This window comes from Bos indicus, chromosome 25 (assembly GCF_029378745.1).
Source record: "Bos indicus isolate NIAB-ARS_2022 breed Sahiwal x Tharparkar chromosome 25, NIAB-ARS_B.indTharparkar_mat_pri_1.0, whole genome shotgun sequence".
In the NCBI taxonomy this organism is placed as follows: domain Eukaryota; kingdom Metazoa; phylum Chordata; class Mammalia; order Artiodactyla; family Bovidae; genus Bos; species Bos indicus.
In genome coordinates, this window is record NC_091784.1 from 14532813 (window position 1) to 14556125 (window position 23313).

Here is a 23313-nt window from a genome sequence, read left to right on the forward strand (position 1 = left end):
GCTGACCTTCCCACTGATGACAACATAAGCTCCGGGGGAAAACGCTAAAAGCAAGTATTTAAGGGCCCTGGGACAGAAACAGAGAGATACTGGAGGGGAGTCAAAACTTGAAGGAAGCAAACTAGCATAGAGTGAATTTCCTGGGTTTTTGGTGTTGTTTTTTTTTTTCTAATGTGACTTTGCCCTAAAGGGAATCTGTAGTAAAAAGGGCAAAGAGGAATTAAAACTCTGATAGAGAAATCCCATGTCTTTCTCGTCGGAGGGGTCAGGGGGCTGGGGATTGGGGGAGCAAGGGGTAATCAGTGGCAATATGGAATGACGAAGGAATCCTAGAAAGAGGAACCCAGGGTTTGGGCACCCCAATGTGGGGCTTTCCAGGGGCACTACTGGTAAAGAACCCGCCTGCCAACGAAGGAGACATAAAAAACACAGGTTCAATCCCTTGGTTGGGAAGATCCCCTGGAGGAGGGCACGGCAACCCTCTCCAGTATTCTTGCCTGGAGAATCCCATGGACAGGGGAGGCTGGTGGGCTACAATCCGTACCCTCGCCCAGGAGTCGGACATGACTGAAAAGTGCCTGAGCACACACAGCACAACTGGCTGATCCCTGGCCGTGCATGTGGCAGAGTGAAAGCAGTCTGAACTGCTAATATCTAAGCTATTTCCCACCACAAGCATGAGAGGCTTTGAAGTTAAGCTAACTGCCTCTTAAAACTAAAACAAAAACAGCAACACACTGAGGGATATAAGTGAATCCAAAGTCACCACCAAAGAATAGTCACACTGTCCAGGAAAACAACCCCAAGTTACTGAATATATGAGGAGTCAGGAAAATGTGACCCAGTCTCAAAAACAAGGTAATCAACAGGTACCAATGCTTAGATGACACAGACATTGGAATTACTAGACAAAGACTTTAAACTAGCTATTCTGAATATGTTCATCAAAGTAAAGGTATATAGGCTCAAAATAAAAAATCTCAACAGAGAAGTAGAAAAAGTGAAAAATAAACAATGAAAATACAGAACTAAAAAATATATAAAATTAAAAATTCACTGGACGGGCTTAATAGCAGAATAATGATGACTGAGGAAGAGTCAGTGATCTTGTAGGTCAACAGAAATGATCCAATCTAAAGAAGAGAGAAAAAAAGGTAGAAAAGAAATGAACAGAGCATCAGGAAACATAGGAACAAAATCAAAAGGTCTCCTATATATAGGTAACTGAAGCCCCAAAAGAAGAGGTAAGAGAATACAGAACAGGAAAAATACATTCAAATAATGTCTAAAAACTACCCAAACCTGATAAATGACATAAATCTATAGATTCAAGACAGCCATGCCTATGTACATCATAGTCAAACTCTAAAAAAATCAGTGGTAGAGAGAAAAATCTTTAAAGTAGTCAGAGAAAAACAATTCATTACACAGAGGGCAACAATGATTCAAATGACTGCAACCCTGTCATCAGAAACCATGGGAGCCAGAAGACGGTGGAACATCTTTAAATGCTGAAAGAAAAGCCCAGAATTCTATACCTAGCTAAAATGTTCTACATGAATGAAGGCAAAAAAAGACATTTTCGGATAAAGAAAAACCAAGAGAAATACTTGCCACCACACCAGCACTATAAGAAATACTAAAGAAGTTCTTCAGGCTGAAGTGAGATGATACCCTAAAGAAACTTGGATCTTCAGGAATGAATGAAGACATTTGAAATGGTAACTATCTGGGAAAATACAAAAGTTCATCCTTTTAATTTCTTAAAATACATATGACTACTTAAAGCAAAACTATAACACCATTCTGTGGGATTTATAATCAGAGCACTTGTAATGATACCTGTGCCAGTCACAGCCAGAAAGACAGTAAGGAATTAGAGTAAATGGACCTATTTAAATGTACTGAATTCTGTGGAATATATATACAAAGGTTTCTACCTATATATAGGTAAGGTTTCCACCCTCTATATGAGAACATGAACTCTAAGAGGACTGTGAAAAGTTATGAATATATGTTGAAATTTCTAAAGCAAATAGGTATATAACACTAAAAAGCCAACAGAAAAATTAAAATGGAATTCTTTTAAATTTTTCAAATAATCCAAAAGAAGACAGGAAAGGGGGAAACAAAGGAATAAAAAACAGAATGAATAAACAAAAAACAAACTTTAAAATGACAAGCCTAAGCATAGAAATAATTACACTAAACATCAATGGACTAAATACTCCAATAAAAAGTCAGAGTTATCAGAATGGATTTTTTAAAAAAGCAAGACCCAACTATGCACTGTCTGCAAATACAAGAGATTATTTTATGTATACATAGATGGGCTCATAGTAAATGGAAGAAAAAGGATACACCACAAAGGATTTGCCAAACATAAAAAAGACTAACTACATTAATATCAGATTAGACTTAAAAATAACAGTAACACAGAAGATGAAGACAGGCATTTCATAATGACAAATGAATGAATGTACCAGAAATTCAAAACAATTATAACAGCTTCAAAATATATGACATGAAAAATGACAAAATGAAAGGGGCAAATAGACATTTCCACAATCATCCAAGAGTTTAACACCTTCTCTCAAAAATGGATAGAATTACTAAATAAGACATCAGTAAAGATACAATATCTGAACAACAATGATATTTATAGACCAAACCTTATCCCGCAGCGTTTACATTCTTTACAAGTGTACACAGTACGTTCAGCAAGACAGGTCATATCTTATGTGAGGCTATAAAGCAAATTTCACTGCATTTGAAAGGACTGAAATCATAGTAAAATTTCTAATCACAACACAATTAAATTATAAAGTAGTAACAAGAAATCTAGGAAAATTCGAAGTCCTTGGAAATTAAACAACAGCCTTCCCAATAATCCCTGGTTAAAGGAGCCTTTAGAAAACGTGTCTAACTTAACAATAATGCAAACACAAAGTACAGCTGATGGATGTACCTGAAACGGTGCTTTGGGGGAACTTATAGCTTTAAATGCTTGTATTAGAACCAAAAAGAGGTCAAAATCAATGACTGGGACAGGGTCTTAGCTACATACATACTGTTGGCTGGGCGTGAAGCTTTCTGCACTCACACTGGAGAAAGAAGGTCCACCCCAAAGTGAACACTGGGGCAGACTTATGAACTGCTTGAAGGCGGGATGCTGAACATTCCCAGACCTTCTTGGCAAAAGCAGAAAGCCTTACTGGTTCAAGGTGCTCAAGCACATCTGACTGATCACTGGCTGTACTGCTAAGCTACTGGAAGCCAGGCTCAAAAATATTTTAGAAGACAGGGGGAAAAAAAAAAGCACATAACTCTACTTCAAGAAACTGGAAAAGAAGAGCAAAGTAAATCCAAAGCAACTTAAAAAAAAAAAAAAGAAAGAAAACAACAAAGCAGAAACCAACAAAATAGATGCCAGCAAACAACATAGAAAAATGAAGTCAGCCAAAAGCTGGTTCTTTGAAAAGAGCAACAAAGTCAGGAACCTAGAGTGACTGAGGAAAAACGAGAACACAAATCAATCCCACAGATGAGTACCTCTACAGATTCGGTAAACTTTAAAAGGCTAACAAAAAGCACAGGTAAAGTTTAAAGTTATAAGCAGCCTCTTCAGAAATCCAGTACTAAATAATCACCTCAAAAACCATATCACAGCTCTGATGTTTATCTGTTCAGCACAATCACAAGCTGGGCTTTTAAAAGGATGATTTAACATAAACACACTCATACTAGGGACTGAGTGAAGCTGTAAAACCAGGTACCTACCCATCCCCATAAACTCATTGTGAACAAGCTCGTAAGGCAGCGTATCAGGAATTTCTGTAAATCCCTGAAGGGGGGCTAGCTTTACAAAATAACCACTAGGTTTTTTTACCTAGGGCCTTCATCAATTTTTGTTTTTTAAAATTTCTCTGTAGTATTCATGGTGTGCTCCAACCTCTGACTTTCAAAACAAATGAAAAGCTAATTTTCCTCAAGCTATTTCTATAACAATTATATGCAGAGGGATAATGCCTTATAATGTATTTAAGGAGTTTCCCTCGTAGCTCACACTATAAAGAATCTGCCTGCACTGCAGGAGAAACGAGTTCGATCCCCGGGTCAGGAAGATCCCCTTGGAGAAGGGAATTGCTACCCACTCCAGTATTCTTGCCTGGAGAATTCCATGGACAGAGGAGCCTAAGGACACATAAGACAATGTCTAAATATTGAGAGTAAGACTAGGAAGAGCCAGTACATTTGAAATATTGTTGAGCTCTTTCCCCCATTTAACAAGACTGCATTAGGTATATAAAAATCCTAAATATGTCTGAGTTATTCAGATGTGACCATTACAGGTGATTTCTTATTCAATGACTCTGAGAAAAATTCTCAAACGATGAGGCTAAGTGATCTCCTCCATGGGATCAAGTCCCACGCTGCCCACAGGCTGTCTTCCCAGACAGAGGGGAAGAATGTGAAGAAACAAAAAGCAACAGGAATCAAACTAAATGACACTCAGGAGAAGAGTTTTAATCATTTTGATAGACCTGAGAAAGAGCTGTCATAGTCATGAAAATGCTCTGAAGAAATCTTGATTAGACTCAGTACGATGAAGAAATAAAAAAAAAAAAAAGACAGGTTTCAGTAAAAAAGCAACTCCTTAAATGTAAATCAAAAATAGTTTGTAACTGAGCCAAAGAAGCCATTATGAGCTGCTATATAGATAGGCATTTAATGATTTTTCCAATGTTACGTTATTGATCTAACAGGCCCTGTGTTTCCGCTGAAATGAATAAGTAATTTGTTTAAGATAACATTAACAGGATTTGCAGCATATTAAATACCTTGGGTCTTGCTCATCGGTAAAATCACCATGATAGAAAACAAATTCTATACTGTCTTTCAGTGAAACATTTGCATCGCTTCAGAAATCACAGCACAAGGCCTGAGACACGAGATACACCCAGCAAGTGCAAAAAGGCATTTCTAAGTCATGACACCTTGAATGGCATTTATTCAGCTCAACAACTACGTAACATACACTTCTAACATCAGACACTACAACTCGAAGCCCTGAAAACACAATGGCAAACAAGAGATAAGGTCCCTGCTCTCAGAGAGTCTGCAGTCCATCTGGGAAGACCGCCACGGAAGCAAGGTATGCTAAGAAAGGGTACCAGGCTCCGTACAGGGAACGGGGTCCAAACCGCTGTAAAGGGAGCCTGGAGACACGTTTGTCGAGGCTGAGCTGAGGATGGAGGTAGGACAGAGCCAGGCTTCTGGAGGGAGAGGATGGTTGAGTACAAGACGGCTCCTGGCCAAGAAAACTGCAGTCACAGGCACAGTACGTGCAAATGGCCAGGTATTTACGTTGAGTTGTCTTTTCTGTCAGAAGAGAGACTATGGTGGAATATTAGACTTGCTTAGTAAAGCCGCATGTGTCAAAAGACAAGTCACAGGACTTTCCTGGTGGTCCAGTGGTTAAGAATCCGCCTTCCAAAGGAGGAACGCAGGTGTGATCCCTGGCTGGGCAGCTAAGCCCACGTGCCACAACTACTAAGCCCTCAGGCTCTAAAGCCCATGCTCTGCAACAAGAGAAGCCACTGCAAGGAGTGAGCACACTGCAACTACAGAGCAGTCCCAGTGCGCCAAAACTAGAGAGTGCCCACAGGCCGCAACAAAGATCCCCAAATAAAAATAATCATCATAATAAAATAAATAAAAAATAAAGAAGAGAAGGAATTAAAAAAAAAGTCACCTAACTTCTTAACCTAGGAGGAAAAAAGGTAAAAAGTCACAATTTCACCTTGGCCAATTCCCGACATGGCCCATTCACATGCCAGGCATGAGAAGGCAATCAGTGGTGAATGTGTTTGTGTCCAGTCACTCAGTCATGTCTGACTCTTTGCAACACTATGGACTGCAGCCCGCTAGGCTCCTCTGTCCATGGAATTCTCCAGGCAGGAATACTGGAGTGGGTAGCCATTCCCTTTTCCAGGGGATCTTCCTGACCCAGGGATTAAACCCAGGTCTCCTGCATTGCAGGCAGAGTCTTCATCATCTGGGCCACCAGGGAAGCCCCCAGTGGTGAATAAGACGGGCAATGAACAAATCAGAGGACTTCTGTGGCTATGTGATTCTGAAATCTAGCTTCCTGATTTCAGCTATCACTGAATAAAATATTGAGCTTAAAAGCTACTGTACTATTGAAAGATGCAAAAATAAGTAAGGGAATAATCATTACGGGACATCAAATACAGTATAACAGGAACGTTAAAAGAGGCTTTGACACCTCTTACCCATAAACAAGGAATTATGCTTGCATTTTCAAGTAAATACTACTCACTAGTGTCTTACAGATTCCAGATTTACACACACTTATGTTTACTGTTCACAGCAATGGAGGCCAAGCAGTATCATGATAATTACTACCAATTGTCAGGCACTGCTGGTGGAGTGCCAGGCTCTTTGCTGGGAACTTAAAATCTGTGATCTTGGGGCTTCCCTGGTGGTCCAGGGGCTAAGACTCCGAGCTCCCAATGCAGGTGCTGGGGAGCCGCTGATTGGATAACTACATCCCACAAGCTGCAGAGAGTTCACACGCTGCAACTAAAGATCCTGCATGCCACACCAAAATCAAAGATCCTGAGTGCCACAACTGAGACCCAGAGCAGCCGAATTAAATAGATAATATGTGATAACATCTTACAAAGTAACTATCATCATCTCCATCTCTCAAGTGAGGAGCCTGTGGCTTAGAATTTATGTGACATGCCTCGAGGTGCGTGGCTGACAGGTGGCAGAGGCAGGCTAGTTCCCATGTCAGTGTGACTTTAAAGCCTGTGCATCCCCTTCGCTCCCATTGCATGGCCTAATTCCTTGAAGTCTCACAACCATCTTAATCTCAGGGTCCTTGCCCCACACTTGAAGTCATCCTTAGCTTTCTAATAACCCATTCCCTTCGGATTCCATGTAAACTGTCTTTCTAAGGATTGTGGGGGGATGGGTCACAAATAAGCAAATATGAGAACATGTAACTATTAATAGCAATATAATTCACACCTTGTATCCAGTACTGTTCCTGGTGTCATAAGCTCCTGCAGTGCCTTTCATATGGAAATCTACTTCGAAATAACCACCATAAAAGTTCAAAGCAATGCCAGCTTTGTATACATAATCATCTCATGTAATCCTCACAACAATCCTAGAAAATCCGTAACATCGTCCTCAGTTTATAAAGATAAGCAGCAGCTTATTAAAGAACCTGCCCAAGGTCACACTATAGGTAGTGCAGCACTATGACTCCAGAGCCTCAACTTTCCATTTCTATAACGGCATATATTCCTGTGATGGTTATATACTTTTTTTTTAAATACCAAAAAATATTTGACCTGAATTTGTGTATTTGCAGAAATTTTCATATAGAACTGCTTGTATTCTACTCATGCCTCAGTCAGAATTGTATACTTTTAGCCTGTGGCACTTCATTTAATAAGAAGAAAATGTTAATCAGCATACTTAACATTTTCATACATTTTTATTATTTGCACCAGGGAACCTGAAATCTATGTGAAGAAGTAGCTGAACAATACATATTTTCTTCAATAGCTTTGCACCCTAAGAAAACAGGATGCTTGGTGATGGTTAAAATCAAAACTATTTAGGGTCCAACAGTAAGAGAGCTGGTATTCGACTTTTTACAATCCTAATGTAGGAGCAACTGGAGTATCTTTCAGTTTATTCGCCGTAAAAACAAGTATTTGATACCAGTTTAATGAAATAAGTGAATCGCAAAAAGTTATAAAATAAATGGGAAAAGTATAGAGGCAAACAGGTCAATATAGGAATCACCATCTGGTATTCCCCATTCCTCTCAACTTGCTACTTCTTTCAAAGTAAACATACAAATCATTTTGGAAAAAGGGCTATAGGAAGGGAACAGAAAAATGAAAAATATATGATAAAGTATATCTAAAGAATCTATACATTTGTCTTATTTTTTCATCTACATGCGATACTTACTAATTCCTTCCTTTATTTTAGAGACAAGCTCAAAACAAACCAGGCAGCAGTGCTTGTGCATCAGCGGACTGAACAGCACAGCATCTAGACTGGTGAGTGGGCAAGCTCCCCCTTTTAACCAACACACTTACCAATCGGCACTTGTTCAGGTTGGCTGAGAGAAACAAATGCTGATGTGTCATCAATCCAAGATATCTGAATGTTACCTGAAGTCGTGAATTAAAAGCAAAGCCAGCATTTAGCCATTTAGGTAGCTATCAGATTCCATTTATATATCTGATCTATTTCAGAACATCCATCAATTTAAAGAGAGATGAGGTGTTAGTTTAAAAGATGATCAAAATCTCAGCACTACAGAGAAATAAAACTTAAATCTATCATAGTAGCTACTACAGTTGAAACTTCAAGAAAGCAGATAAACCAGGAAAACCAGAAGAATCTTCTAAAGTTTGTTTTAAAAACAAACAAAAAAAGATCCTTCTGGATTAAATCCTGAGGCAGTTTATCATTCAACCCAATCTCCTGCCAGGGTTAGAGACTTTTTCCCAATCAAGATCATTAGTAGGGAGTTCCCTGGTGGTCTAGTCGTTAGGATTCGGCACTCTCACTGCTGGGGTCAGGACTGAAAATAAACAAACAAACGAAAACTAATGAAGACTTAAATAAATGAAGGACTATGCCAGGCTCACGTACTAAAGAACCAAAAGTCCATGAACCTGGTATATTTTCAAAAAGATCACAGTAAAAACCAGAGAACATGTGTGTAAGAAATAAGAAAAAGTCAATGCTGATCTCAAGGCCAGGGAAAGAACTCAAATAACGAAAAACAGGTAGGGGATAAAGGACGAGAAGAAGGGGTCAGAGAGAGGAGACCAAGACAGACCAATACAGAAAAGAAAAACACGGAGGGACAGAGAACAGTATAGTGGCACAAAATGACTTTCACACACAGAGACAAGTCCTCTGCAAAGGCGAAACGCAAACAGAACGGAATGCAGGAGAGCGGACAGAGGTGGGAGAGGAGCAGAGGGCCAGGAGCTGGAGAAAACCAGGGGCAAGCAGAGATCTACACACTACCCTCTTCCTGAAAAAACACAGAAGACTGGAATTTTTTTTAAATGGCTAAACATCAGCAAAACTTAGTGATGAAAAAATTTATTATCTATTAAAATTTTTGAAGGCTTTGGAATACTTGAAAATTGCTTTGAGTCTCCTTCACAGGAAAGAACTTTGACTTCCTGCTGCACCTTGGGGTGCCAGGACTTTCTCAATTACAGAAGTCACTACCATTACTTCCTTAGCTCTCTACCCTGTATGTTTTTTTTAGACAAATAGTATTTGGGGGCTTCCCAGGTGGCTCAGGAAAAGAATCCACCTACTAGTGCAGGAGATGTGGATCCCCTGGAGGAGGAAATGGCAACCCACTCCAGTATTCTTGCCTGGGAAATCCCAGGGACAGAGGAGCCTGGTGGGCCACAGTCCATGGGGTTGCAAAGAGCTGCACATGACTTAGTGACTCAACAACAATATTTAACGTTTCTCAAGTAGTTACTCTAGGCCACATACTATTCTGAATGCATTCCATGGATCAGCTCATTTGATCATCCTGACAAGCCCATTAAAGAGGCAGCAGCATCACCATCATCATCTCCAAGGAGGAAACACAGAGAGGTTACCTGTTCAATATCACACAGCTAACCTTTCTTTAATTAAAATGAAAAATATTCTACTCAGAGAATCCTGCTGAATTCAGCCAATTAAAGTTTAAGTAAACAGGGGTAAGAGCAACACAAGATGGGAAACAACATCCAAAGCTTACCAAAGGAATGTACTGTGAAATCTAACTTCATTTAAATTAAAAAGCAGGGCTAGAATTTCAGAAGTCATTTAGACTATCTACAAAGATTAGGATAACTTGCCAGAAATATACTTGCATACACTTACGTGCCTAAAAATTGAGCAACGTTTTGTACTTGTAAAAGCTAATATATGTTTATTTTAAGAAATACTGAAAAGCACAAAGAGGAAGAAAAAAATCCTATCTAAAACATTTAGTGATAAGAGCACAGTGTATCCTTTCAGTTTGATTTCAACAAAAATGATGTTAGTTATACAGGAATTCTACTTTGCATCTGCTTTTTACTGTGAATGCTAAAATATAAACACTTAACAACCTTTTAACAAACTCTTCAACTCTTTATAAAACGGCTACATACTAAGCTGTTGGGGAGACACGTTAACATTCACTAAACATGCCTATTATTGGACATTCAGGTTTTTGCTGCTTCCATTTTAATCACGAATTTCCAGAACAGTTTAAATACTTTGTTAAAATTAAAAGACACTGCTGAAGACTTACAATCAGAATGGCCTTTATAAACCCTAATCAGAAGACTGTTCAATTTAATCTAATCACCTGACCTGATAAAAAAGGTAACAGAAGAACCTACCTCATACTCAGTCCCCTCAAACACCTGTGTTTGTCTGCTGGACTATTCGATATCAAGCAGCAACTGCCTGCCCTTATGGAACAGGTGTTCTCTTTCCATTTTACCTTAACAATGATTCAGCCTAGACTTCCTCCCTATGGATGTCAGTGAGGGGCTAGAACCCTAACCCTAACCCTAACCCTATTTCCATGGATATAGATGAGTAACAGTGCTCTACTGTGGGATGCTACCAAAAAGTCCTCAGACCATATTGGCATAAGAAAGCAGCATACCAAGCTCCAAAAACTCTCTGAGATGAAAACTTTGCATAGTAATCCTCTTTTATGTCCAAGCTAAAGCCATCTATATACTCTGACCACCTAGACTGTAAGAGGAGCAGGACCCTAAAAGGACATCCATACTTATGCTTGACTTACCAAAGGCACTGAAAAGCTGGTAAAGGTCGCTGGTTTTCCATTCTTTGGGGAATGTCACGTGGAGGACGTGATCACGTTTAGGCTGCACTACAAAACAAATTTTTGATGAAAGGTTGATGGCTGAAAAGTGGACAGCTGACCAGTGGTTCGTCAATGAAACTGAGCCCAGGCTAACTGGGAGAATCATTATGAAAGCCTTGCGATTACTAAATGAGCCCTAATGTCCATGTTTATCTAACTTAAACAAAAAAAAAAAAAATGCATTGTCCAAACTGAATGGACTGTTTGAACAGACGCAGTCCTGAGTCACAATCTTGTTTTCTAATCCCACACCCACCACTTGACTGTGCAACTCAGAGCAAGAGACCTAACCACTCATGGTTATAAACTGGGGATGACGAGACTCAGCTCACAGAATTGTTGCAAGGATGACAGGTTTGAGCATTAAAACTAATAGGAAGTGCAACACAGTATGTCCTCAAACTTCTACTGCAGTGTTTATTATCATTTTGTATAAAGTGTAATTCCTCTGTTTCTATATGCCTATGGCATATATTAAGGCAATTTACCAAGGCTACAAAAACAGCAATGGAAAAGAACAATCGGAAGTAGCAACAACTACCTCTCAAACAGCATGGCTGTCCGAGGTCTTCAAAGAGAAAAAAAAAACCTAACCACAAAACTTAAATATATACATACTCAAATACTTGGACAATAGAAAATGTACTGTTATTGTCACGGCTAGTACATCTTGAAATCAATTACATACACAATGTATTTATAGAAAATCATGAACTCGGAGTGCTGAGTGAAAATGAAGTAATGATGAGAAGATATATATATTTTTAAATTCAACTCATGTATAAACTGGAAAATGTAAGTAAAGAGATGGGTTAATCAAGGCCCAAGGGTAACATTAACTTAAGCATACTATTCATATCAACCACAAAATCACTGGCTATTTTTAAGTGAATAAAGCTCTTTCTTCAGTAATTCTGTTCCTGTTATCCTTTCCAGACCACACACTTAAATGTGCAGATGCAATGAGAAAATAAAAATTCACTTACAGTCTGGTCCTTCCAAGTTTAGATAGGGGATATCCATGACTCTCATAAGAAACAACCTACCAAAAGAAAAGGAAAATGGATAATGGACTAACTTCTATTAAAAAAAAAAAAAAGCAACTGATATAAACATCTAGAAAATTCTTTCATAGAAGCTCCTTAATTATATTACCTTATGTCTAAAATCATTTTGAAGAGTCTTAAGATCCACTTCACGTCTTTCTCTAGAGCTAAATATTAGTCAGACACGACTGAGCACACTTCTTGAGTCTAAAGTATTTATTATAAATAGAAAACAAAAACTGGTATCCCCAACACATACAACAGTGGCACTCAGGAGTTACTCAATAAATATTAGCTAAATGGATAAAATTAGTCATCAAAGAGTCAAAACGAAGTCCTCTGCTGAACTGCCCTGTTAGTCCAGAGAAACTGAGAGAAAACGAGTCCTACAGCATGCCGACCATCTTAACCCCCTTGAACAACGGTCCCCACAAATTGTAAAAGGTATCCCTACGGACCGGTGTTTTGTGAGCTAGGAATGTGTCACCCGTTTCTTTTCTTCTTTTTTTAAACTGAAATGCCATCATTGGATGAGTACTAATTTTACTGGGTGAACTTTCATTACTCCCATCTAAAACATATTAAAAGCATGAAGCAAAATAATCCTTGGTAAAAACAAACAAACAAAAAACCTATCACACTGATAGAAACCATAGCAGTCATTTATGTCTACTTTTAAAATGGATACAAAGGCACTTTTTAAAAGAGTGCTTCTAAATTACAGCTCTCCATAATGCCATTCAATTTGCTTTTATTTGCGAGATTGTGGGCAAAATATCAGGCATTCTGTTGTCTGTAAGATGATTTTAATGAGTTTTATTTAGATAACGGCATATTGTGCATTTCTGGTAGGGACTGCATTATACAGCAAATTAAAAAGGCAATCCAATTGCCCAACAAGCAATTAGTTTGGCTTCACTGACCTGCAATTAAGGCACATTATTACCCGGCATTCAAAAGCCAGGCAGGGCATGATCCAGTTTACAAATGGAACCATCAGCATGAATACTACTGTTCTGTGAACGCCAGAAAAAACAAAGTCCTGGTACTCTGCGGTTTGAGGACTTGTTGCCTAGCCTACAATTTAATAAACCAAATCCTATGGCTAAGAAACCAAATTTATTTTTAGTTCACTAATTAGGCTCAAGTGTACTATTCTGGATCTGGTAGCTGGTTCACCCAGTTTAATCGATACCGCCTGCAATGCCAGAAAACAATGAGACATATAAAAGCATAGATTCCCTTCGAAAGTGGTTGCTATTACTACTGACAACCAGAACCTGATGAGTTAGTCCTGGGTTAGAAGGATCAATATTTTTATGGTTCACATAATTCTCAATTCTCCATTTAGTAAATTGAGAGATGGCTCCCAACTCTAAACCAAAAAAAAAAAAAAAAAACCCAAAACAACTTTCAGTAAAAGTTGAAGAAACATATCAACTACTAAAAAAATAAATTGTGTACCCAAATTTCAACAGAAGAATAAAAACTGAATCAACAAGATGTTCACTGCTATACCTTCAAAGGCATCAGTAATCAAAATCAACCTCCAGATTCAACAACACGTATGGCTGGGTAAATTACAGTTCATCATTCCAACAGAATTAATTTCAAGATAACTTTCAAAAAATTCAAAACATCAGTAACTTGCAGGACAATTTTTAATTTTTAAAAAAAAGCACAAAATTTTATACTATTGTGACAGCTTTGTAAGACACCCAATATCATTAAACCAAAAATAAAAAATACTCCCCACTCCCTGTGCTGAAAAAAAAACAGCCAATGGTTTTGGGAAACTGAGTTTTGTTCTTCAAAAATCCTTTTGTGATTATTTTTTAAACTTAAAAAAGAAAACAGAGGCTACCACATCTGAGAGCCTCAGGGATAATAACTAGAGATTTTCTTAGAGAAAGTTCAACTGAAAACACCAGTAGAATCAATCCTGTATATCTTGTGCACTACCCCACCTGCTGTGGGGAGACGAATATAAAGTAAAATCACAAGTTTGAGTGTGCAGCTGCTTTATTTCTTTTAAAAATCTATTGTCCTATAAAGACAAACGAGGATGACATTTAAAAAGCAGACTTCCCCAGTTCTCTTGCCATGTAAATATATATTTTCTTAATTTTAAAGATACATTTTGTCAAGCATTACACTAGCTCTTTGTCCTTTAATATTTCATCTCGCTTATAAGTTGTCATTTCTGTTTAAACTCAGTAAAAATTTATTCTCAGCAGAAACAAAAGATTTTTTTTAAGTTAGTTAATCCTACACTACCTTGTTTGCTTACTCAATACTTTAACTAAATAGAAACCCCTTCCAAATGAATTATATTTATAGCCCTTCTCACTCATCCCTCCACCTTCATGTTTGGGCTTTACAGAGAAGCAAATCACCCCTAACCCTGGAAGAACACGCAAACCAATTCTGTGTGTGACTTGGCTGACTGTACCCCATGCAACTGGGAAACCGATTCTAAAACTGGAGCTGAGTGTCTGTGGAACAGACCCAAAGTCAACTCGCCGAGGGCCTCCCTCTCCTTTTAGGCCAGACGGTTTGCAGGCCACTGCTCTGGAAGCATCCCCGCCTGCCCTTTTGAGAGAAAATTAAAACATTTCATTGCATGCACGCCTCATACTGACTGGCTGTCAGATGGCCTACACTGACACCCTGGGATGATCTGATAAAATACCTCATGTTTGGCTCATCTGACCAAACAGTTTTCATTTTAACGTATGAGAAATGCACTAGGCGAGCAGAAATACTGACAAGCACATGAAAGGATGCTCCTTCCCTGTGAATTGTATTGAAGAACAGTCTCTCCCAGAAGGCTTTTCATCTGTAGATATTGGAAACACACTCGGACCATCGCTTGCAGGAAATGTTATTTTTATTTCAGTGAAGATTCAGGGCGGCTATAATTTGGTAGAGACACACAAGACTGTGTGGGGCCCTGGCCACGTTCCTGCAAGCTTCCTGATGAAACACTATTTTTGCACTTATTCTCTGAAGGACTGACAATGATTCTGTCAAAGACTAAAATTAAAGTTCCCATCTGATACAAGGGCCAATCGTACATTGGGATTCTATCCCAGTACACTACATGACTCATGTTCACATTCTAGATGCTATAAAATAAAGTCTACCCTTTTGGGCATCTGTCAGTTTTCTAATGTTCTATGATGACACTGGCGATGTTGTTTAGCGTGGCTTTCAAACATCCAGACAGATCCAAGGGTGGAGCACACCATACTCTGGGGTCATTCACTCAGCAGACTGGGTGACTTCAGCTCAGCCTCTTAACAAGCTACACAGAATAGGCTGTGGACAATGCCTTTGTGTCCAAAACAGCCACCCAGCTCAGCTGCCCGTATGCTGCATGGCACTCATGGAAAGTCGTCTGCCGACATTCTTTTCTGACCATGGCGGTATGACACTGTGGCCTAGACTATGTTAGAAGGCTTGTAGTCATAGCAGAATTTCATTTCAGACATAAGGCTTCTTAGAAGCCTAGAACCTTGAGCACTTATCAAAATGTGTTTCCCCAGACAGGCATCTTGATAGGAATGCAAATTCCTGGGCCCCACCCACCTAAGTCCTACTGACGCAGAACCTGGGAACTGAAAGTCACTGGGTTCACACAAAAAAAGTATGTTTAAGACTGTGTTAATTTCCACAAATGGTGATTCACTGATCAGCTGGGTAATAATGACTTGTGTCAACTTCTCCAAAAAGGTATTAGTCTTAACAATTTGTTTGCAGTAAGTTATTTTGACTTAAGAGAAACACAAAACTACCACAACAAACGTCAAGGACTACCTCAACATCCAGGCAGTGATAACATAGGCTTCCACCATTCCCTGAAACCAGGACGTCAAGGACTACCTCAACATCCAGGCAGTGATAACATAGGCTTCCACCATTCCCTGAAACCAGGAGATCAACTGTGGCAAACAGCTGAGTCCTCTGCAGGAGGTCAACTGGGGGAAACAACTGCTGACCACTGTTTTCCTCATTTTGAAGAAGAAAGTAAAAAAAAGATGGCATAAACTACTCTCTTGGCAACTCACTGGCCAAAGTCCAACCCTTTCTATGACTTGGCAACAAAGCAGCCCCTCCGGCATCACAAGCTTTAGCCACAAATACGGCCCCCAAGGCTGGTACACAGACACACACACAGACTCTCCAAACTTGTCAAAATTCTCCGACCTTACCAACAAGCTTCAGACCCAGATTCTGGCAAGCACAAGACACAGTTAGCAGCTCAAAAGAGGTACACTAAGGTCCAAGGATATTCTTTGATGACACAAGAGCTTGTCTTGGACTGTGGCTTATCTGAATCATTTGCAGTTGTCCAATGTGAAAATGGATGGCAAACAGTGCTGGTATTAACCTGCTTTATGCAGCTGTGCTCAAGAAAACATAAAGGGCAAAGGTGACATTCAAAAATGCAGACAGGAAGTCCTGAAGGTGACTTAGGAATATTTTGCACAGAGGCGCAAACCTCTGGGAACCAAAAAGATCATTACGGTTCATTAAAATTCCGCATGACCAAGTCTACAATGTAAAGCCAATAACTCTATTCAGAAATGAAAGAAAATATTTCGTTTTGCTCCTGCAGCAGCATGGTTTCCACTGCTGCTAAGTGATGGCAGAAAAAGACAGTGGATCAATGACCTACACTCGGGGCCACTCAAAGAAGCAATTGGCAGGACTTCCCTGGTAGTCCAGTGTCTAAGACTCTGCACTCCCAGTGCAGGGGGGCCCTGGGTTCAATTCCTGGTCAGGGAACTAGATCCCACATGCTGCAACTCATGATCCCACAGGAGTTCACATGCCTCAACTAAGGATCCCGCATGCCGCAATGAAGACCCAGCAAAGCCAAACAAATACATTTAAAAGAAAAAAAAAAAAAAAAGACAACTGGCAAAAAACCAGTAATACCCAGCACAGGGCAGTGGGTGTGCAGCTGACAGAAGGCCAGACACACGGGTTAGGTTGTAAGTGGACCACGATGCTCACCAGACCCGCCACTGAAGACCAGCAATGCCACGCTGCTAACCACTGGTGTTAACGTCTTTTGAAAAATCCTTTATTGAATTTTTTTAAGTTACCAAATTATATAACAGTACAATCTCAATTAATACATGAAATACAGATAGAAAACACATTAGCAGGAAATACACCAAATGACAGTTTTGTTTTATTTTGGCTGGTGGAATTACGAGTGGGTAATTTGTGCTTCAATCAGGATAAGAATATATTACTTTTTAAAAGGACAAGGTTCCTGACTAAAATAAGTGTTTGTTACGGCACACTCAGCCTCCTCTGATCCTCTGGTGTCTGGGGGACAGGCACCAGGTCCTATCACACAGGGAACGAGGAAGCAGCTTTTTCCTGCTCCAGTGGCTCACCCTTGGCCATCATGGGAGCAGAGACAGATTCAGACCCAAAGTTTCCCCATTACTAGTCTTACACTAAAGGCCTCACCTTCTCTCTGCCAGGTACCCCCTCACGTGCATGTGAGCTAAATCACTTCAGTCGTGTCCAACTGTGCAATCCCGCCAGGCTCCTCTGTCTGTGGAATTCTCCAGACAAGAATATTGGAGCGACTTGCCATTTCTTCCTCTGGGGGATCTTCCTGACCCAGGGACTGAACCCACATCTCGTACCTCTCCTGCACTGGCAGGCGGGCAGGTTCTTTGCCACTGGTGCCACCTGGGAAGCCCATACCCCCTCACATCGGGCTTTTAACCTGAGCTCCTCCCACAGCCTCACGTGAAACAGTGAGCCTCAGTCCCCGCAGGAGCCTCTAAGGGACAAATGAGGACGCGCGTCCTGAATCACCTCTAGTGCAAGAACTCGAGATGTAAGATCTCAGACATAGGCTTTTGTTGGTATTTTTTGGCAATGCTCTAAGGGCTAATTAAATTATAGCTTCGTGCAATGGGGCAGAGTCCAGATATAAGAAATGAGGTTGCTTTCTGAGAAGAGCTTTGGGTGGACTGAGGAAGGCAACCAGGATGAAGGAGCAGAGAAGGCAGCCACGCTGCTACAGGTCAAAGGACAACCTTTCCACGTCTGCAGTGCAGAAGCAGCTGCTACCCAGGCCTCGGGCCTCGAGGTCACACCCGACCCCACACACCATGATCACCATCAGGAAAACCCTGTGAATCCGCGCATCTTAGGGGTGAGTGAGATAATGAGGTATCTGAATACAAGAGCTTTATTTTCTGTAAGGTCAGATCTGTACACATACACACAAGCCTGAATGATATAGAAGGATTTCTGATGTTACAGCCTGTCTTCATAAAAGAGGATAGTGCTTACTCTGGTTCTGCCTGAACAAAAGGAAAACCCTCCAGCCCCCAAACTTTTCATTCTTCCACCTAGAAACTCAGTATTTCATTTAAAGAGTAAACATGTGCATTTGTTCAAGACCACACGTCTCTTCCTAAAAAGCTTTACCTCAAAGAACAGATTTCCAAGCAAAACTGCACTCCTCTTATGCCACTGCAGACCGGAATACGGAGATGGCGAGTACAATCTCATCTCAACACGATTTGAGTGGTGAATTAATTTGCACCTAACTCCAAGTCCCAAGCCTTCCAGAGGAAAACTGAAACCTTTAACGACTGCCAGCTCTACTGTTCTTGCAAATGGTCTTGGTATTTCCTTCAGGGCACAGCAGTAAAAAGTACTTCATGAGAACCGTGTATGCAAGGGCTCATCATTATACATATTTATGCGCCATAAAAAACTAATTTTATCATCCAGGGTAGGAAGCATGCAGACATTGCTCACAAAATAAGCTCGTTTGTTTTGCTCACTAAAGCTCTTGTGTAAAATGAGAGGGCAACCACTGGGTAGAGGAGTCACTGCAGCACCAGCTATTTTCATTTCACTCGGGGCGGGGGAGAGGGGTGCACATGCAATTTCCAGTCCAGTCACTTGATGTCTTGACAAATAGAGCATTACCCGACATTTGTCCCAAAGCCAACTCATTTTCCTTCTCAGAGATGTAACGCAAGAAACAAGCGGGGTGCGGGGAAGAAAGGCAAAAGGAAAGAAAGTCAGCAGCTCATTTAAACAGTCTCCATCAAATGAACCATATCAAATTACATCAAATAAAAGTGTTAAACTAAACATTGTACAAAGGCAACGTCTGCTGGACCTATAAAACAGCAGACTGTAACATGTCAGAGGAAACTGGTCGCACGTGATCCGGTGGTCCAAGTCAACATCTTTTAGCATCACTGCTCAAGCCAAACACGCAGAGAAAGAAATCTTTCAGTGACACTAGCATTGTCTCGGAGAAGGTAATGGCACCCCACTCCAGTACTCTTGCCTGGAAAATCCTATGGGCAGAGGAGCCTGGTAGGCTGCAGTCCACGGGGTCGCTAAGAGTCGGACATGACTGAGCGACTTCACTTTACTTTTCACTTGCATGCATTGGAGAAGGAAATGGCAACCCACTCCAGAGTTCTTCCCTGGAGAATCCCAGGGACGGGGGAGCCTGGTGGGCTGCCGTCTATGGGGTTGCACAGAGTCGGACACGACGAAGTGACTTAGCAGCAGCAGCAGCAGCAGCACTGTCTCTTAAGAGAACGTCCTACTAACTGTCAAGCTGTCTCTTTTAGAGACTGATGCTCTGGAGGAAGAATCCTACCCCCAGCTGAGGACAGACCTGGGTTATCCCAGACTCGACTGTTTCTGGGGCCCGCAGCAGATGGTCTCAGCTTGCAAATGAGAGACCTTATTACCTACCTCTTCAGGGATGCTGTCAGAGAAGGAAATGGCACCCCACTCCAGTACTCTTGCCTGGAAAATCCCATGGACGGAGGAGCCTGATAGGCTGCAGTCCATGGGGTCACTGAGAGTTGGACACGACTCAGTGACTTCACTTTCACTTTTCACTTTCATGCATTGGAGAAGGAAATGGCAACCCACTCCACCGTTCTTGCCTGGAGAATCCCAGGGTCGGGGAAGCCTGCTGGGCTGCCGTCTACGGGGTCGCACAGAGTCGGACATAACTGAAGTGACTTAGCAGCAGGGATGCTGTCAGAAATTATAGTCACTGTGGGTGAAATACTCTGTACCATGGAAGATGTTCAGTGGAGAAGATACTTGGCAGCTAGTCTAAATTCCCTCGTGGCTCAGCCGGTAAGGAGTCTGCCTGCAATGCAGGAGACCTGGGTTTGATCCCTGGGTCAGGAAGATCCCCTGGAGAAGGAAATGGCAACCCACTCCAGTATTCTTGCCTGAAAAATCCCACGGACAGAAGAGCCTGGCGGGCTACAGCTCATGGAGTTGCAAAGAGTCGGACACGACTAAGCGACTTCACTTCTCTTCACTTCATCTCTTCTAAATTTCTTAGGGTATCCTGCTAACCTCTGACTCATATAAATCAACTGTGAAACAGTCTTGGAAGTAACTATGACCTACTTGCTTACAGCCAGGGCCAAAGCAAGGCAAGGACTATCTAAATTGAATACTGACTTTACTACCAACATGCCTATAAATGGGCCTCCAAAAAGATAGGTCCACATCCTAATTCCCAGAACCTCTGAATGCTGTCTTCTTTGAAAAAAGGATCTTAGCAGATGGAACTAGAAATTAGGTTAAGGACCTTACATGAGGACATATCCCGAACTATCCAAGTGAACCCTAAATACCATCACAACTGTCCTTACAAAAGAAAGAGAGAGACAGGATACACACAGAGGGGAGGCAGAGACCGGAGTGACACGGTGACAAGCCAAGGAGTGCCAGCATCGCCAGGCGCTAGAGAGGCAAGGAACAGATCCTTCCCAGAGCCTGTAGAAGGAGCACAGCCACAGCTATACCTTATTTCAAACTTCTGGCCTCCAGAACTGTCAAAGAATAAATGTCTGTTGTTTTAGGTCACCTGCCAAGCTTGGGGAGATTCAAATAGGAATCACAGGAAACTAAGATGATATCCTGCTAAGAAGGAGGCAGGCTGCTTAAACATATACCCAGGGACTGATCTTTTCTAACCTCTACAAATTGTAATGATAAACAAGTTATTAAGCTAGAGAGACACATACTTTAAAGTAACCAGAGCCAATCCAAGGCTAGAACAGGCCCACATGTAGACAGCTCTTGGGGGCCCGCAGGGCTAGCACACCACGTAGAGGTATGTGGCATGGCCTATGCCCACATCAAAAGTGGCCTTCTGATAAAGCCATAGCAGCAGCTTGCCGGATAAATCTTTGGGAAAACAAGGTTGCAAGGCAGAAATTAGATAAGGCAGTATCAGTTTGAGGCAAGCACCCCTTGCCTGGAGAACTCAACAACTGGTTTGGAAACAAGCACTAGTTTCTAGTCTTAAGAAGCCCCACACTCAAGGCTATTTTCATGTGCTCGAGACTCACCTTGTCTTTCACCTCTATGAAAACCAGGGTGCTCACTTTCGGGGCAATCAAACCAAGCCGACGCTGATTTGGGAAACCCAGGGTATTGTTTCAATTGATTAAGATCTCACTGGAGCAATGAGTTGCTCAAGAAGAAACAGCTCACAAAAGGACAAATTCGTAGACAGAAAAGCAGGTGAGAGGTTTACCTGGGGCTGAGGGGAGCAGGGGGATGGGGAATTACTGCCTAATGACCACAGAGTTTGTTTGGGGTGAGGAAAAAGTTCTGGAACAGATAGTGTTGGCAGCTGTGCAACACTGTGGATGTACTTACTGCCACTGAATTATACGCTTAAAAATCGTTAAAACGGCAAATTGTATGTTACATATAGTTTACCATAATTTTTTAAAAAATGCATAATGTCATATACCCCAAACCACTGAATTGTACACTTTAAATGGGTGATTTGCATGGCGTGCAAATTTATATCCCAATAAAGCTGGTAAAAAAAACAAAAAGAAACCACTTTCAAAAGGTCACTTAGTAAATGCTACTTCTTTACTTTCCTCTCCCAGTAAAAACCTACAACTAGAAATGCTGCCCAGCCCAAAGACTGAGATATGACCATATGCCTCAAAGGGGGAAATACAAAGCAAAAAAGACTTACATGCAAATCTTCTTGAGCACCAATGAGTTACAAGCACGCTTTATCCTCCTCTCCCTCTTTTTTCTGATCAAGGCTCATAACTGAATACAAAGCCCACCTTATAGGAGGCCTACAGTACTAAAGATATGATTATACAGTATTTTCTTTAAAAACAAAAAACTCTCCATTTGTTCCCAGCATTTGGTCAACAGAAGCACATCTTCAAAGTATAAATGTCCGCAAAGCAGTGACAAGCTGACTGAGGCCTACGATATGTCAGGCACTGTGCATTTTACATACATTCTCCCATGTCACTCTGATGGCAACCCTATCCAGTGGGTACCATCGTTCTCAACTACAGATGAGGAAGCTGAGCTTAACTTGCTCAAGCGGGTCCAGGTGTAGGGGGCGGGGCTGGGATTCAAATCCAGGTACCCGATCCCGGAGACCACAACTGCTCTCTATTACACAGTACCCTGAAGTGAAGCAGTTCTACCAGAGAAATTAACCAAGTGATTTTAACACGTGAAACGCATATGGAAACCCATTATGTTGAGCGCTGTGACACTCACAGGTAGGCCTTCCCAACAGCACAAACTGTGTTGCACCTCTCGTTTATGTTGTAAAGCTGGACAGCTCTTGGGGAAATTACTCTAACACTTAAAACAATGGAATGGCTTCCTGGTGGCTCAGTGGTAAAGAATCCACCTGCCAATGCAGAAGATGAGGGTTTCATCCCTGATCTGGGAAGATCCCACATGCCACAGAGCAACTGAACCCACGCATCACAACTACTGAGCCTGTGCTTGAGAGCCTGGGAACCACCAACTACTGAGCCCACAGGCCACAGCTACTAAGTCTGAGCACCCTAGAGCCCAGGCTCCGCAACAAGAGAAGCCACTGCAATGAGAAGCCTGAGCATTGCAACTAGAGTAGCCCCCACACAGCACAACTAGAAAAAGCCAGAGCAGGAACAAAGACTCAGCACAGCTAAAAATAAACAAATTAAATTATTTTTTAAAAAAAGAACCACAATGGACTTAATTGATACCCAAGCTTAACAGGATCTCAGTAAAGACATATTGGCTGCATCCCCCAAGATGCTAAAACCTGACAGCAATTGCTAGGAGGCTTCCCATGTGGCACATTAGTAAAGACCCACCTGCCAAAGCAGGAGATGCAAGAGATTTGGGTTTGATCTCTGAGTCAGGAAGATCCACTGGAGGAGGAATTGACAACCTCCTCCAGTATTCTTGCCTGGAAACTTCCATGGGCAGAGG

General features: G+C 41.2%; 1 protein-coding gene across 9 annotated transcripts in view; it reads right to left on the reverse strand.

The window, feature by feature from the left end:
- Window positions 1-23313, reverse strand: part of PARN (poly(A)-specific ribonuclease) — a 179348-nt gene that overhangs the window by 108030 nt on the left and 48005 nt on the right. For all 9 annotated transcript variants that reach the window (XR_011564032.1, XM_070779701.1, XM_019987931.2 and 6 more), the window contains 3 exons: window positions 11953-12008; window positions 10886-10972; window positions 8151-8225 (listed from right to left, as the gene is read on the reverse strand). Coding sequence is in view for 8 of the 9 variants with exons in the window: in XM_070779701.1 (XP_070635802.1) it covers window positions 8151-8225; window positions 10886-10972; window positions 11953-12008 (218 nt within the window). In the remaining variant the exon portion in view is untranslated. The remainder of the gene's footprint in view (window positions 1-8150; window positions 8226-10885; window positions 10973-11952; window positions 12009-23313) is intronic.